Genomic DNA, 18,638 nt, shown 5'->3' with positions numbered 1-18,638 from the left:
ATTCACTTTGTCAGTGATTGATTTTTGTTAAGAAGTAAAAAGCAGAGACAACAAACTGAAAACAGACAACAACAACAACAGACAACAAATTGAAAACAGACAATAACAACAACAGAGAAAACACATTGAAAAGGTAATTTATCATAAATAGATATGAACATATATCTATTTATGATATATAGAACATATCATAAATCATCTGAATGTATCAATCTGTTCAACTATTCTTTTTTTTTTGGGGGGGGGGTGAGTCAGATTTTAAGCTGTACAGAAAGAAGCACCTCCAATTTCTTAAATTATGAAATTTATTAAAAAAAAAAAAAAATACTGTCTTTTAGGAGAATTTCTGAGCTGCAATTCTCTCACACATTTTTGTCTGTGCTTTATAAAACTGTCTAAACCTAAAAAAGTTTATTTTTATTACATACACAAAAGGAACTTTCCTTATGAATAAGCAAAATTGCTTTTAAACATCAACAAGGCGTATTTCAAAACATCTCAATGAAACAAGTCATATCAAAATATGAAATGAATTTGCATATAATTTTTTTTTATAGAGAACCAAACTATTTTCCAAAGTTAAGTCTTTTTTTTTTTTAATCTTTTTAAAAAGAATGCATCCACATACATGGTTTGTCATTGACATTGCTCATGAAAATAAAACAGCTCTTTAATTGATGTCCATGAATGAGGTAAAAGTTTATCATGATATTATAAACAAATTTTTAAATTCTTTACATTAATGAAAACCTTTAAAAATACCTATTAGTTTGATGGCTGATTTTTAAAAGTTAGGATAAGTAATCAGGATAAGTAATTATTTCTTTTGAAATATAATCTTTTTTATGTTTTCCACACTAAAATTGTCTGTCCATAAATTAAAAACAATTTATTTTTATTTTTTATTTTTTTCAAAATGAGACACTATTTCTTGAAACATCCAAAGAAAACAGTTTTCGTGTGGTTTTGATTGAAATGTCACCTCAATCTCTTATTTTATCTCTTTATATTACAGTATTATAATAATATCGCAATATAAAAAGATAAATGTGGTATAAACAAGAAAGTTTAATAAGCTAAATTAAGCAAAAATAACTTTATAAATAATGTTATTTAAAGTAAAATAGAAATAAAAAAATTGATGAACTATTTATTATTATTTTATTTATTTATTTTTTTGCAAGAGACTAGGATAACTAAAGAGCATCTTGCATAAATAGAAAATATCTGGGCTCATATCATTATAAATACCATTATACTGGCATACTTATATTATACCACAGTGCATGAACAATAAAAACTAAACTGAAAGAATATCCATATAAATGAGAAATGTTACACATCATAACTTACATATATTCCAAATCAAATTTGCTATTATGATGTGACTTACACAGCAACAAAATTTTAAATGAGAGTACACATACTTTCTATATTTGCCTCTCTAATACTAAAAATCTTATATCAAAATATGAATATTACAAAAAGTCAGAGTAGATATATCTGAATACTATTTACATATGAGAATTCTAGTTTTCTAACTTAAAAATGTATTTCAACAACAAGCAGATCATTCTGATAAATGCATTGGACACAAGAATTAAGAAATTGCTTTAATATAAAAGATTTTGTGGCAGTTTATTTTTCAGGGTAATTAATATACTATGTAAATTGGCAGTCACAATTCTTATTAGCTTTCTAAAGAACTTTCCCTATCAAATGGCAAAACAGTGTATATAACTCATAACAAAATCATTTAATCTGATTATTTTCATATAGCAAAAGGAAGCAGAACACTGACAGCCATCATACAAATGCACTATAGTGGAATTCTCTGCTGACATTCATAAATTAACAATGTGTTTCAACCAGCTGAAATATGTGGAAAGTTCCCACTTCTTCCCTACAAAAATCCTTAGTTTTGAATTAATGGAAATGTCCAAAATGTTATCCATTGTGTTGTTCTACAGCGTGGCCCATGGATAAAATATTTTGAGCATTTCTGCTAGTTCAAAGAACTAAAGATTTTTCACAAAGTTGTACATCTTCTCATTTGTTAACTGGCATCTATCATGTATTTCATTTCACAGTGAACACAAAGTAAATATAGCAAATTTTGACCACATTTTAAATGCTTCTCTAAGAAAGGCAGGGAAAAAAGAGTGAAACCACTAAATATCTGGTGTAAAACCTATTCTATACCACTGAATATGTTCTTGATTTTCATGTAAAATCACTGATATAAAAAATACCTAAAAGTAATTTGTTTTTGTCACCAAAACAACCTCAAGATACAAAGGCTACTAACGAAAACAGTAAAAATTGAGATAAATGGCCGTGCAACTGAATTGCATTTGTTTTCAAAACAGTCACACGAACTCACTCGTCCTCCAAAACCAGCTTTGTAGAAGCAGAGTCTGTCTTTATCTGTAGTTACGGCACACTGCCTAATAACTCTCTTGTGAGATGGTTCTGCAAAAAATTAATGATATATTAATTATTCTGGTGAGAGAGAGAGTTCTAATCATATACATAAGAGAGCCATGCTATCTTAAAGCAAACATCAAATATGAAATTCCAATATACCCATACAAGCTACGGCATTTAAGGTATTATAACTCTCAGATACAGTTGTTAATAGTATTTCTTTTGTATATCAAAAAATCCATGCAGACTTCAAAATATGCTGTTAGATTGTTCCGTGTTGTTAGAGATATAATGCTCTTATTTTTCTAACAATATAGATATTATTTACTATGAAGTTGGCCCATTATCTTCCTAGAATACAAAATACTGTAGAATACAAAACTAGTGAAACTAGTTTAGTATTCTAAACTGTTCACAGTAATAACAATATACCTTGTAAAGATCAGCCAATGATTCTTCTTTGCCTTTCAGCAGCTATACTATCATGAAAATCTTGGAGTCACTGTCCAAAGTTTAAACTGATGGCACCGGCCAACAAAATGAAACTGTTTTGTTTTTTGTTTTTATTTCCATCAAAGAGGTAAACACACTTTTTTAAACCAGTTTTGAGTTTTAATTTCAAACACATTTCTTGGTTTTTTTCTAGCACATTTTAATAATACAACACTTTTCTGAACCAGATTTGCATTTTAATTTCAAATACATTCTAGCATGTGTAATTTTCATAACACAACTGTGACAATATCTGTACAAGTGAATAAAATGATTTCATTACAAAATACACAAAACCAATTACAATTATGTTGAGTACAATGTGAACAGAAAGGACAGGAGGGAAAACAAGTTAAGGATCACATCGAATCTAAGATAGTGCACCCAGTCAACATGGATGGGTGAAATGTTGCATCAGTTTGATGCAATAAACAATGGGAAAACAAAAATGAGAATAGCAGTGTGTTATAAGGCAAATGATTGTGATCAGTATAATTAACAACTATATAGCCAAACAGAATAGACCAATACGTGAAAATGTCTTATAATGCAGTTTTTAACTTTCCAGATATTGATGAACTTGTGGATTGCATGCACACATTGTAGCAAGGCTTTTCTGGATTTATTTGATGACTGTTTTTTACACAAGCATCTTAGACAGAGAGGCAGAGAGAGAAAGCAATACTCTTTATCTTAAGGGATTTTGCTTTTATAAACATGGCTACAATGGTTTTGGAAAGTTTTAAAATTCTTTTCAGTGGAACCAGTGATGATGTTGTCAACAGAAAATGCTAAACATTCAGGGAACTAATTGCAGAAGTAACATGGCTTTCTATACTAACTAAAAGATATTGTTCAACCTTTACACCTAAATAAATGTCATATGACCTGATGAGAATAGTGGCAGAGAATAAAAATATTAATTAGATGCAGAGGTGGAAGTTATTCATTAACTGCTTCTACTGGGACATACAGCAGCCTGAAAAGGTGCTGCCAAAGATTACAAGGCCTGCTGGGATCATCATGCAACAATTATCAATAAATTATTAGAGGATACAGAAACCTACAGTAGGTATAAACTAGTCTACAACCAAGTCACAAAGGGAGTTAGGCAAGCTAAGGAGATTATGAAAAATCTTAGGTAAACAATACAAAAAAAAAAAGCAACAAAGACTTTTTTTTACTTATTTAAATATCAGAAGAAAGGAAATGAATCATTGGTCCACTAGATGTGAATGCTTAACTGATTCTGGTCTTGCTCAGACTGCTGACAAACTAAATAGTAATTTTGTGTCTACATTCAGACACAAGGAATGTTTTTTGGAATGGGGAAGCAAGAAGTGCATCAAATTCTAACAGCGAACTGAATGATTCTGTGATAACTGAGAAAAAAGTGGAAAAGAAATTGTTGAAGCAAACAGTAAATAAGGCACTGGGGGTAGAAGAGAGGAAGCAAAAGAGGTAAGCAAACCTTTAGCCGTAATTATGCTGGGATCCCATTCACAAAGGGGAAATCAAAGGGTGAAGTGGGTAATTACAGACCTGCAAGCGTGACTTCTGTTCCAGGGAAAATAATGAAGTCACTGGTTAAAAGAAGTAATGCGGGATCAACTAGACAGTTATATGGCAATGCCAGCATGGATTTTTTAAAGGACAATTTTGTGTGGCCAACCTGATTGGATACTATGATGCAGCAGCAAAGGAACTGGACACAAAAAATAATTCTGTTGTTATTAGTATTAGTAATGGCCGCATGGTGCAAGAAAGCCTATGGCTTATGCTGCATCAGCCAAAAAAAAAATCCAAACAAAACAATGATAAAAACAAAATAAATAATAATAATTAATAAAAAAAAGGAAATTAAACCTATTATCCTATGTGCTTCCCTTACCCGAAAGTACTATCCAGATGACCTTTGAATTTCCCCAAACTGTCGGCCTCTACCACCCATGAAGGCAACTTATTCCAGTAATTTATAACTCGCTGGCTAAAATAAAACTTCCTGCAGTCCAATCCAAACATCCCCCCCCCCCGTAACTTATGTAATTAGATTTCAGAAAAGCTTTTGATACTATTCCACATAAAAGACTGCTATATAAATTGAGCACTGGGTCATTAGGAGCAAGTTACTGCTATGGATAAAGGAAAGGTTAATTGGCAGAAGACAGAGTGGTTATCAATGGACACTGCTTTTATTGGGTTAATGTTAGTGGAGCCCCCCCCCCTTAGGGTTCAGTGCTAGGCCATTATGGTTTTCAATATGCAGTTCACTGCTGAATTAATATACCACTCTGCATAGTTTTCAATGTTTATAAACTAATAGCTGTTTTTAACTCAGTTTTTTACGCTAATTTAGAAATGTTACTAATACCGTTTTTGCACAAATCACTTAAATTTCACACAAATCACATGAGTTGTATTATTAAATGTATTAAGTTGGGAGTAAATGCTGGGAATATAACCCCCCCCCCCCCGGGGGGGGTTATATTCCCAGCATTTACATTATATTCCCTCCTTGCATGACCAATAACATACCATTGCAGTCATATGAGGTCACTGCAGATATACCATTGATGAGTTCTGTGTTGAATTGGTTTGAGTAGCATCTTCATGTTATGATGTCTCCTTTAGATGAACACAGTGGGAAATAGGAATGGATAGATGGATGGCTTTAAGGTCCTCTTATGTGTACTTGATGTAATGTGTACTTGTAACATTTCCCCCAAAATTACATTGATATCATGGCAATAGCCATGATATCAATCATGACTATTGTCATGATACTGTACATGGCATCTGTTCAATATCATGATATATCAATATCAATAACAGATGCTCAGAAAGTAAAATTTAAAAGGGATAGGGGATCTCAATAATAGCTGAAAAAACACATAATCCAAACAAGCCATAATTTTCTAAGTGGTAATTTTACAAAAATCTGTCATGGTTGTACAGAATTGTAAATTAGTTAAGGCAAAGGGCAATTACTTGCTTTGTTATTAACCTTGATATTCAATACGATAATCAGTCTTGCTAAAACTAACAGTACGAACAAACTCCCAAAAAAACAAGGAGATTCCAGCCTTGTCATAATCTTCCATATTAAGAGTAATTTCATGTCATTTCAGCAAGCTCAACATAACATCTGTCCCCCTTTGATTTCTGTGAAACTTGATAGGATTGTTAGGTATTTAAAAACTATATATGTGCAAAATAACTCCATGCCCAAAGTTGGTCCAAAAGTTACAGGATTATAAAATGTGAAAAAAAAGTGTGAATTTTTATGTTTCATTAAGTTTAAAATTTGCATATCTCTTTCAATTATTAAGAACTTAAGGTTTGTGTCAATTTTAAGCAGTTGATATGGTCCATGTGATACTCAGTGCCGGACCCAGGTATTTCCATGCCCCGGCAGAAAGATGATGGTATGTTACATTAATGACTAGCATCACAAACAGAAATATAAACAAAAGATATTTATTAATAGTTAAGGCAAAGCTAAGTAATATTTGACAGGTGCTCTAAAAATATTCCAAAATGAGCATTTTCAACCTTTATACAACAGTTTTGGTAACCACTACAATTATGGCTGAAATGTTATCAGAAGCCCTCAATTTGCTTCAGTTTATCATTTTAAATGGAAAACAAAATGAAAAGTTTACCAAGTGAAAACTAATATTTAGTTGTACCGCCTCTGGCCCTGATGACAGCAGCACACCGTCGAGGCATTGACAAGATCAATTTCTGAAGATAATCAACTGATAGTTCATGGTTCCAAACATGAATTATGGCTTCCTGAAGTTCATGAAGGGTCTTTGGTTTCTTTTTTGGCAACTGCAGATTCCACACGATGCCAACAGTTCTCTATAAGATTCATATCCAGGCTGTTTCCTGGCCAGCTAAGAGTTGTAATGGACCGTTCTTCCAACCATTTTTTCACCTGTAACAAATGTAAACACATTACTGTCAAACCTCTAATGCAGAAATGAAGCTAAAGTAACTACAGAAGTGCCTACTTACACTTTTTGCCCGATGACAAGGAGCAGAGTCATCCTGAAAGATGCAGTTACTTGGCAGATTGAAATGGTCTCTAATGGTTGGCAGCAATTTGCCTTCCAATATAGCCAGGTATCCATTGGCATTTACGGAACCTTTTATAAACTGCAGGTGACCTACTCCGCAATATGAAATGCACCCCCACATCATTTGGTTGGTAGGGAATTTCACTGTAGACACCATACAGTCTGGATGGTATTCTTCACCACATCTATTGCGAATCGTTTGTCTTCCATTAGAGCCATGCAGGTTGAATTTCTTCTCATTCGAGAAAATAACTGACTTCCACTGCTCAAGGGTCCATTTGACGTGCTCCTTACACCAAATTAATCGGGCCTTTTTCATTTTTTGTGTGAGGAGGGGCTTCTTCTTAAGATGACAGGCTACAAGTCAATTTTTGAATAGCATCTTCTGATTGTTACTGCACTTGCTACCACTCCTGCATGTTCTTCCCATTCTCTTTTCATATCAGACGAAGAAGCTTTATGGTTTTTAAGGCATAAGCACTTTAAAACGCGGTCCTGTTTTGGCATAGAGACTCATTTGTGGCATCAGATTCCTTTTTTTCCTATCAGCAGAACCAATATTCTTGAGTTTGAAAAGAAATCTACTCACTGTTGACTGATTACAAGAGACTCTATAAGCAATACGATGGGAAGAATGTCCTTCCTCATGTAAAGCAACAATAGCACTCTTTCTTCGTGGCGTCAACTGCATGTAACTCGCCATCCTGACACAAGCAAGGAATGACTGCAACTCTTGCAGAGCATGCTAATATAGATAAAAGTAACAGCTGATGCAATATTATGTCAACACCTACGAGTATCAATCTTATCTGATGCAAGCTGTAAGAAATATTGCCATATACTTTATTCGGACGACAATTACAATTTTAAGGGGTGATGCACTTTCTTTGAACACCAGTGTATATATATATATATATATATAATTTTTTTTTTTCATGAATTGTAAAATTTGGCTACCCTTAAAGAATGATTCCCAGGGCAAGGGGCCCTGCTAGCCTGTGCCTTAATCCGGCACTAGTGATACTATAAACAAGATACAAAAAACACAAAGCTTTACTTTTCAAGGTTGCTAAAGTAACATTTAACTCCAAAAGTTTTGAAGAACTTCACTTTAAAATTTTTTTTTAAAAAATGTGCACCACTCTTGAAGACTTGAGCAAGTATGCCTAGTTTCAATGTTACCAACCCTTAATTTTCATAAAGCAGGAGGCTGCATAATTTTTATCAAAAAAAAAGTAGAATAAAAGTTGGAGATTTTTTTAATTCTAGACTTCGGCCTCAATATCAAATTTCACTGATAACAAATGCATTTTACATTAAGATATAGGCACATGACTGTTTACCAGCATAATATACTTTCAATCAATAGCACACCTAAAATTTTTCTGTCTGTGGATTTATTTTGGATAGTCTGTTAGACACTGCCAACTGTTATAATTCCTTCGAGGAAGACACTGTCACAGACTTTGCACCGTTCAGAAATGCTGAATCACAGCTTTGCTTATAACAGTGGCCCCGCTCCTAGACTTTACTGTCAAGAGCATTTCCAAAATTTCATCAGAAAGAACTGAAATTTTCTTTTTTTACCTGGTGGAATGTTTTGTCACACTCAGCATTGCCATGAGAAATTGTTATAGATTATTCATAACAGATTATTCTAAGCATGACTTGGAATAATCTGTTATATTTCAAGCTTCCTTATGCACTTTTCAGTTACTCAACCAAGTACTATTGTATATCAATTCTTTGTTTCTTTCATATAAGCTTTTGGTAATTTCTCAAACATCTATTGCTTCATCTATTTCTTTATTTTCAATGATACTGAGAAGTACTGGAAACCAGAAAAAAAAAATTTTAAATTTGAATATGAGGTAGTGCCAGTTGAGGAAATTTGTGCTACCTCAGAATTCATAAGAACATTTTTCAGTGGGAACTTATATACTTATCACTGAAGAAAATAACCTTTTCCTCTTTTTTTCAACTCACTATTATCTTGGCAGAAGAAATGCCTATGAATAAGTTAGGAATCATCCTTCCAGTTTAATCCATTATGATTAAATGCTTGCATGACGTTTGAGGAGTGATCGGGTACAGAACATGATATTGCCATGGGGGATGTCTTTGTGTGTGCACGATGTAAGGAAATCAGGCGACAACTCGGCATTGTTATGGGTCTATATGAGAGCTTGAAGGACAGGGTGGATGCCCTCGAAGGATCTAAATTGAGGGGCCTATCAAGCTCTCTGCTGCCCACATCAATGCAAGAGCTTGCACTTGGTCATCATGCAACACCGGCAAACCCCAAGGCAGAATGCGCTGGTCCCACAGGAATTAGTAGTTGTTGGTGACTCTATTGTCAGGGAAACGGGAAACATGCTTTGTAAAAAGGATAGGTGGAACAGGACCAGGGTATGTCTGCCAGGGGCAAAGGTTGATGACGTTGTACATAGGATATCATCTTTTAAGGGCACAAAAGGTGATATAGTTGTACACGTTGGCACTAATGATATTAAGAGTAGGAGACCGGCAGAATTACTTAACAAGTACAGGTCACTGTTGAAAAAAAGCCATGAATTAGGGTTGAATTTGAAAGTGTCTGCAATTCTGCCCAGACACGATAGGAGAGAGTATATTATTAGAGCCTTGTTGATTAATTCGGCCCTGGAAAGATTGCGCAAGGCTCAAGGGGTAGAATTTTTTTCATCCTGGTCTACTTGTTAACAGGAGAGACTGTTTCTACAGGGATGGATACACTTAAACAGAAAGGGTGCAAGAATATTTGCTGATGATATCAAGGCAGTGTTAGGTGGGTCTGAAAACTTCTAGCTTGGGGGATACAAGGACTAATAGATTAACAGTAGCCACTGGCAGAGGTGTAAGTGATTCTTGCACTGCTTCTATTGGAATGAGCAGCAGCCTAATGCAGAAAAACAAGATGTAGGATATTCAGAGCAGCTTCTTTAAAACTGGATGAGGATTCTTTCTTTTAACTTAATAATTACTAGCGGCTCTGCTCACTTTGCTCACCAATCCCAGCACACGCTTTTCTACATAAAATGTAGAGGTATGATGGAGTAAATCAAATCTTTTCTATGTATAAGACACCTGTCGAAATGCACTGATCGATATCTAATCAGGAAATGACCTATGTAATTATTTACCTGTGCATTTGTAGTGACATAATTGCCCCGCCCATTTATACCACGTGACCCACATCCCTCTTCTCCCATTGGCTATCCTACCCCCACCATACAACATTCTTAAGGTCAAATAAATATTACTATGTAATTATTTACACAGGTCAATTAGGAAAAGGCCTTTTGCTTTGTGTTCCATAATGCATGAGGAATATTGTTGCATCCAAAAAAAGCAGGACTAAATTATTTAACTAAAATATTTAAAAAACTATACAAATATTTAAAATATTTACAAAATTCTAAACTATTTACAAATATACAAACTATATCGGGACGATGGGTGCCTTCTTATTAATATACAAAAAAGTTACAATGGAACATCAAATGATGTTGGGGTGGTCATGAATTAGACAGTGACGCATGTGCACAAGGTTGGTGAACATTATGGAGGCAGTTGTCTTGAAGCGAGGAATGATAGCATGCTTCCAACGTACGCACTCTACATTGTCAACAGCAAGTGTCTGATTCTTCCCAGTAACCCATTTGTGTTCCATTTAACATTCACCAACCTCGTGCACATGCTTCACTGACTAATAAATGACCACGCCCACCTTCAACTGATGTTCTGTTGTAACATTTTTTGTATATTAATGTCAGCTGATGAATGGACTTGTCATCCCGATATGGTAGAGGTATGATTGTAAATACAGTAGTTTAGTATTTTGTAAATATTTGTATAGTTCTGTATTGTATAATGTTATTATTATATAATGTTACATTATACTAATATACTAACATTATAATGCACTGATTGAATCTAATCAGGAAATAATGACCTATGCAATTATTTACCTATGCATTTGTAGAGTGATGTAATTGTCACGCCCTCTTTTCCCATTGGCTTGAATAAATATCACTAGGAGATAAATTTTTAATGTATAGAGAGATTTATGATTATTCGTCAGAGGCAGAAAGTCCATTTTCAGATGAAATCAACATCATTTTTGTTTTTAAAGATGAAGCTATTTTTCCAATTTTAGTATTAATTTTATTAAATTTTTCAAATAATATCTTCCTTTTGATGGGCTTTTGCCAACTATAAGGGCAAATTTAAATATTGTAGTAAAACCCTGTTCAACAACCCTGTTCACTGATGTCTACAACTTGAAGAAAGGTGGCCGCTGGGAAAATATCTGCTATGTTTTAATCACCAATTTTGAGAATAGTGAATCTTCTTTAGCTTTCTAAATATATTCAAACTTTTACATCCATAGTTTGGGATGTGAAGTATGTTGCTTATGCATAGTAATAAAATTAAACATCCCTACAGACAAGGCACTCTATTTATGTAAAATGGTTTCTTGTCTTGATGATTATTATTGTTTTTGTTTTTTTGCAAAAATCATATTGCCCTTTTTCTTTAACCTGGTGATGATGACATAAGGCTTAATAGGCCAACTAGAAAAATTTCTGTTGTGTGTTAATCATCAGTTTTGAGATTAGTGGATCTTCCTAAATATATTCGAACTTTTATATCTGCAGTTTTGAAAGTGAGGTGTGTTGCTTATGCACAGTAATTAAGTGAAACATGCTGACAGACAAGGCACTCTATGTAAAATGGTTTCTTGTCTTGATTATTATTGTTTATTTATTTATTTACAGCCATGGTTTAATTCTCATTTCCTGGAATCCAACAGAAATTAATTAATGGTTTTTGTTGCATAAATGATTTAAGCTGGACCTGATTTGGTTTATTACTGGATGCAAGGATGAGAGTTTATTTTCCATTGCTAAGACTGCAATCATGGAATCTATATACAGGGTGTTTCAAAAATGATGGTCAATAATTTAAAGGTGAAAAGTAAAAATAAAATAAGAAAAAAAGTCCCAGTGAACATCAGGCCCCAAATGAAACATTTTCGAGATATTATGTTTAATAAAACCAAGTGTTGTTTTATTAAACATAAGATAATACACTTTTAATTTTTGGTTTCAACATCACAGGATTTTAGAGATGTTACAGGATGTTCTTTCTAACACCCTTTCCTCAACATCAGGTGTTATGCTTCTGGGCCTACCTGCTTGTACTCCATGTGCGAAGTGCCCATGTTCTCTAAGGCACTGATGTACCCTGATGAATGTGTGCCTGTTGGGCTGCCTTCGAAGGGGAAATGCTTCTTGGTAGAAACGTGCAGCCTCAAGTGCACTGCCGTTGGCTTTACCATACATGAAGTGCATGTCCGCATACTCTTCGTTGCTGTAACCTCTTTCCATGTTGACTATCCTTTGACAAGGACTGGTATGCCTGCTGCATCTCAGAGCATTGAGAAAGGGGAAAGAGAGAGAATGAGCATAACCTAACCTAAACAAACAAGTCAATGGTGGATCCCAACTCTGTACAGTTCACCTTGTCAGTGGTGGATCCCAAATAGATATGTGATCCCAAATAGATATGCCCAAATAGATATGTGCAATATCTTGAAAATGATTCGCTTAAGGACCCATGTTTATTAGGCTTTTTTTTGCATATTGTAGTCTCTACAGTTCACCTTTAAATTATTGACCATCACTTTTGAAACATCCTGTATATTATAAAATATAATATTTTAATATTATATTAATATTTTATATAGATCATATAAAAATTTGGAAGGAGACAAATGATGTTTGTGATTGAATATCATACTTAAAAGCACAGGCCCACAGACAAAAATCAGGAACGATTGCTAATTTCTTCAATGCTCAGCTTCGTATGGGGAAAATTCCTTACCATCTTATCAATTAAATCCTTGTTGATTCTGACCAAGGGATGAATCACATCACAAGGTTTCAATCATCAAGTGTACTGCCCCCAAACCTACATGTGCCAGATCAGTCCCATCTGGATATCCTTCACAGTTATAATTTTACTGCACTTCAACTTATAAAAGTTATCAATTCATTGTCTCCCACTGTTGTTGTTGTTGTTGTTGTTGTTATGGGAGTTTAAAGGCGCATAAGCTACTATGGCTGTAATGCACCTATTCATTTTTTATATAGGAAAATGAAAAATTTTCATAAAATCAGAAAAGATTAAAAAGTCCAATCTGCTTCAGAAAGTTGAAAAAATTGAAAATATTTGTCTTGTCACCAATGAGATTCTCTAAAGTTATTGGTTTATCAAGATTTACCAGTGATAGCAGGGTTGATGTTCTGTCTTGTCTATAATAGGGGCAGTCAATGAGTATGTGTTTAACAGTCAGATTTATAGAACAATGTGGACACTGTGGTGGATCGTCTCCTCTAAGTAAATAAAGATGGGTTAGATGGGTATGACCTATTCTTGCCCTTGATAGGACTACTTCTTCTCGTCTTGATGTACGGATACTAGAGCACCAAATTTTCAGATCATGTTTAAATTGAAAGAGTTTATTATTTGTTTGAGAGTGCCAGATTGTTGTCCATTCTGACAAGCATGCAGCTTGAATAGTTAATTCAAAGTCTGATGGCAGAACAAGGATATTAGTTAAGTCTAAGCTAGTTGGATTTTCTGCAGCTTTATCAGCCAATTCATTGCCCAAAATACCAGAATGTGCTGGAATCCAACAGAAGACGACCTGTTGGTGGCGTTCTTCAATTTTTAGTAATATGCTTCGTATTTCGTCTATAACAGAGTGAACTTTATTTGAGAAATTACATAAAGCCATGATTAAACTAAGCGAATCGGTGTAAATAACAGATTTTATAGATCGATCAGAACAGAGATTTTGTAAGGCCAGTTTAATTGCATATAATTCAGCTGAAAAGATACTGAATTCAGATGGAAGGGATACTGAAATAACGGTATTCGGAAACACTGCAGCTGCTCCAACGTTTGAATTAGATTTAGAGCCATCTGTATAAATTGGGGAAAAATCACTATATCTTTGAGTGTGAACTGCATGGAGTTGTATGATATTAGATGCTTGTAAAACTCCCTTTCCCCACTGGCAGAGATAAGTGTCACAAGTCACCAGAAGAAGAGAAGCCCATGGTGGTTGACAGCAGGTTGCTACCTGCTGTACAGAATGAACGGAAAGATTCCAAACTTCCATCAGTTCAAGGAGGCGAAGACCAGCTGTCTTTACTATGCTAGGTTTATTTCTGAAGAGGTTTTCTAATGGTGAATTGAACAAGTATGACTGAATGGGATGTGAGGCACAACTTTGTATCTTAACAGCATACTTTAGTAACAGTGTTTTTCTACGTAACGATAGTGGGGGCTCGTGAGCATCAATATAGAGACTATGTGTGGGCGGCATTCTAAAAGCACCAAGTGCAATCCTCAAAGCACTGTGTTGAATGGGATCAAGCCAGCGTAATGCACTCATTCTGGCAGAATCATAGATGGGAGCTCCATAATCAAGGCGGGATCTGATTAATGACCTGTATAGCAGAAGCAGAGAAGTACGATCTGCACCCCATGTTTGAGCGGATAAAACTTTGAGTATGTTTAACTTTTTTAGAGAGGAAGTACGTACATTTTTCATATGGTCTATAAAATTTTACTTGTTGTCAAGGATTAATCCTAGAAACCTGATGTTATTAGTGACAGGGATGGAGATATTAGAAATTTGAAGTTTGGGATCCGGATGAAGTTTGCGCTGCCTACAAAAATGGATAGCAACTGTTTTCTGCTGCAAGAGCCGATAGCCATCGAGGCTAGCCCACTGTTGTATTTTATTAAGTGATATCTGAAGCTGCTGTTCAATAGACCTCATATTTTGGGAGTGGCAGGAGATGGAAAGGTCATCTGCATAAAGATAAGTCTCGACTGTATTTGGAAGCTTCTTGTAATAGAATCTATTCTAAGAGCAAACAGAGTGGCACTCAGTACTGATCCTTGTGAAACACCTTCTTCTTGCATGAACGTTGCAGAGAGGGCATGTTGGTACTGAACTTGAAACGATCTAGTATGTAGGAAGTTTTGAACAAATATAGGAAGGCTGCCTCGCAGACCAAGGGAGTAAGGATCACTAAGTATGCCATACCGCCAGGTGGTGTCAAAAGCCCTCTCTATGTCTATTGAAACCATTACAAGATGTTCCCGTTTAACAAAGGCATTTTGAATGGCGAATTCAGCCTTGACCATAAGATCTAAGCACAACCTATTTTTACGAAAGCCATATTGACTATGGCTCATTAGATGTTCTCACTCAATAATCCAGACGAGTCTTCTGTGGACAATCTTTTCTAGGATTTTGCTGAGGCAGCTTGAGAGAGATATCGGTCTATAGCTGTGGGGGTTGGTTGGATCTTTCCCAGACTTTAGAAATGCCAAAACAGTAGAGTGATGCCAGGAAGCTGGAAAAACATTTTCTGAAAATATATGATTGTAAAAAACCAGCAGCAAGCGCAAAGCTTTGTCATCAATATATTGTAGCATGACATAATAAATCCCATCTGGCCCTGCAGCACCATTGTGGGCTGTTCTAATAGCATGCAAAAGTTCAGAGTATTGCAGAGGTCTGTTATATGAAAGAAGGCGGGCAGTTTGAAAGTTAATAGCATGCTTTTCTTTGGTGTTTTTAATTTGTTTGAAAGATGTAGAATAGGCTGATGCTGCTGAGATTTCAGCAAAAGCATTAGCAATATCTAAGGGACTGGATAGGTCTTGCCCTTTCCAGGAGACGATTGGAGAAGGTATAGTAGGAAACTTACCAGATAACTGTCTAATTTTTTTCCATATAGTTTTCGGATCAGTGTTTCTGTTAAAGGTCGATGCAAAACAGGTCCAGGATTCTTTCTTGGCTTGCCTTTGTACAAATCATGCTTTTGCTCTTAGCTTCTTATAATTAATGAGATTGGTTGTGGTTGGACATCGCCGAAATAAATTCCAGGCTTTAATTTTTGCTTTCTTTGCTTTTGTGCATTCCTCATTCCACCAGTAATTATAATGCTTGTGACCAGGGGGATTTGATAATGGTATTGTTTCCTCGGCCACTTTTAGAAGATGTGACGTGATGTAATCTGTTACATTATCAATATTCTGGAGCTGGATTTTTTTCCTCATCAAGAGAGATTAATGATCGAAATTTTGCCCAGTCTGCCCGAACAAATTTCCATCTCCTGCGGGGTTTGTTTGAAGGAGCCTTTGATATTAAAAAATTGCATATGATTGGAAAGTGATCACTGCCCATAGGATCATTTGAAACATACCACTCTATGCTTGGGACCAGCACTGGAGAACAAATTGAGAGATCTATTGCTGAGGTGTGTTCAGTTGGGAGTTGCATGTGAGTGTGTGTGTGTGCACCAGTATTGAGTATGGTAAGGTTTTGCGACTCTAGAAAGCTTTCAATTAGTCGACCCTGTCTGTCTAGTTTAGGATCGCCCCATAAGGGGTGGTACCCATTAAAATACCCTAATATACAGAGAGGTGGAGGTATCTGTATGAAGAGATCTTCAAGATCTTTTAAAGAGTAAGTATGGTTTGGTGGTAGGTAAATTGAGACAATTGTCATTGAAATACAGAGAGTTATATGAACAGTGACAGCTTCTATTTCAGTTTTAAGTGGAATATGTTAGTTGGGATATTTGAATTTATTAGGATTGCTACACCACCATGGGCAGTATTTGTTCTATTACGATCTGTTTGATAAAGGCAATAATTCTTTATTGAAGGAGAAATTTGCAAGGTTAGGTAAGTTTCCTGAAGACAAAGAGCAACTGGAGAATACTGGTTAATTAAATCATGGATATCATCTCTGTTGCAACGAAAGCCTCTGCAGTTCCATTGTAAAACACAGGCCATTATTTGTGTTTAATTGATGGAGCTGTATCTGACTGCTTTTTGAAGGTAACTGGCTTATTACGTTCCAATTTTCATTTATCTTTTTTGAAAACTGGTCAACCAGTATCCATTTCTTCTTCAGCATAGATTTCTAAAATTGGTTCATCATGTATAGATGTGCCATCTGTACATCTATACATGATGTACAGATGGCACATCTATACATCATGTTTGCTTGGGTTTGTAATATCGGATGTATTAGCACACATATGAGGAGGAGATGCAGCTGATATTGTCAGAGGAGTGTTATTTGCCTGGTCTGAGAGTTTGGGTTGTTGTTTATCCACACTTGGTTGTTGCTCAGAGAGGACAGTTCTAGCCCAATCAGAAATTGACTCGGTAATGGGAACTGTGACATCTGTTTGAGTGGAGACTGTTTAGTATTTTTTTATTACATTAGCATAAGTACTATTTTTGTTTATAGCAGATGAAACTAGTTTTCTTGCTTCTCGGTAGCTGACTTTATTCTCGACCTTGTATTTCACTATTTTTTTTTTTCAGTTTTCCATTTTGCACAAATTTTGGAATATGCCATGTGGTCACCTTTGCAGTTCGCGCACGTCATTTTTGCAGCAGAACAGTCACTCTGATTGTGATCTGAGGACCAGCAATTTGGGCAGACAGGAACTCCTTTGCATACAGTTTGCGAATGGCCAAATTTTTGGCACTTAAAGCACCGGACTGGGTTTGGGATATAAGGCCTTACCTGACACCTAAGGTAACCAGTTTTTATGGTGGTAGGTAGGTACAGTATTTTAAATGTGAGTATCACTGTCTGAGTAGGGACGGGCTCTCCATTTTTTTTGATGACAATTCTTTTTGCGTGTACCACATTTTGATCTTGTAGTTCCTGGACAAGTTCATCCTCCGATACGTTTAAAAGATCCCACTCTGATATTACCCCTTTAGAGAAGTTTAAGGTGGCATGTGGGGTAACCTTCATGGGAATTCCACCAAAGGTAGATACTTTTAACAGTCTCTCAGCGTGTCTATGTTCGGTCATTTCAATTAATAAGTCTCCGGATCTCAATCGCCTAACCATTTTTGGAGGGCCAGCCACATTTTCAAGCCATTTTTGTATCAAAAACGGGGAAAGCTTACTCAATGGTTGGTCTGTGGAGGAGTGTAGAATTAAGAAGAGAGGTACGGTATTATCCGTTCCTTCTTTTTTTTTGTCGTTTAGCATGGAATGTTGTGTCATCGTGATCTCGATCATGTTTATCTAGGTCTGGATCAAAAGATCAATAAGTGGACTGTTTAGTTTTGTCCATTTTTGCTCCTTTTTGTGCTGGAAGGGTGGCTTTCTTCTCCCAGATTTCCAGCCCTGCCACATGGAGGCAGGAGTGGTGCCACCAGTGACCAAGCGATAAAGGAGGGTTAGTAGTTAGTGCGTTAATAAATAGTCCTATGTACAAGAAGAAAAGTGTATTTCCCTTCTGTTTTGTTTCCCTTCTGGTACGCTAAATTCTTTACTTTAGAACAGCAAAATTAAATAACTCAGAAAAAATGAATACTACTATAATTATCAGCTGCTCTTTGAGAAAATCGCTTTGATATCACTTAGAAATCGCTATAGTCACTCACTTGACACTCAGGGCCTCCCACTGTTGTTGCAGGTGCTGATAATGTTCCCCAATTCATCGTTAAGTGCTTGAGCCCTTTTATTATTATTTAACCACTGCTGTTTAT

General features: G+C 35.4%; 1 protein-coding gene across 1 annotated transcript in view; it reads right to left on the bottom strand.

The window, feature by feature from the left end:
- Positions 1–1,636: 1,636 nt before the first annotated feature.
- Positions 1,637–18,638, bottom strand: part of LOC150081489 (uncharacterized) — a 61,323-nt gene continuing 44,321 nt past the window's right edge. Inside the window, exon 3 of the mRNA XM_090379324.1 lies at positions 1,637–2,472. Coding sequence (XP_090235450.1) covers positions 2,273–2,472 — 200 coding nt within the window. The 3' untranslated portion in view covers positions 1,637–2,272. The remainder of the gene's footprint in view (positions 2,473–18,638) is intronic.

Source organism: Mastigoproctus giganteus, chromosome 8, assembly GCF_048544385.1.
Source record: "Mastigoproctus giganteus isolate SK-2022 chromosome 8, ASM4854438v1, whole genome shotgun sequence".
NCBI lineage: Eukaryota > Metazoa > Arthropoda > Arachnida > Uropygi > Thelyphonidae > Mastigoproctus > Mastigoproctus giganteus.
The sequence above is the reverse complement of the archived record's forward strand: the minus strand, read 5'-3'. Positions and strand labels throughout refer to the sequence as shown.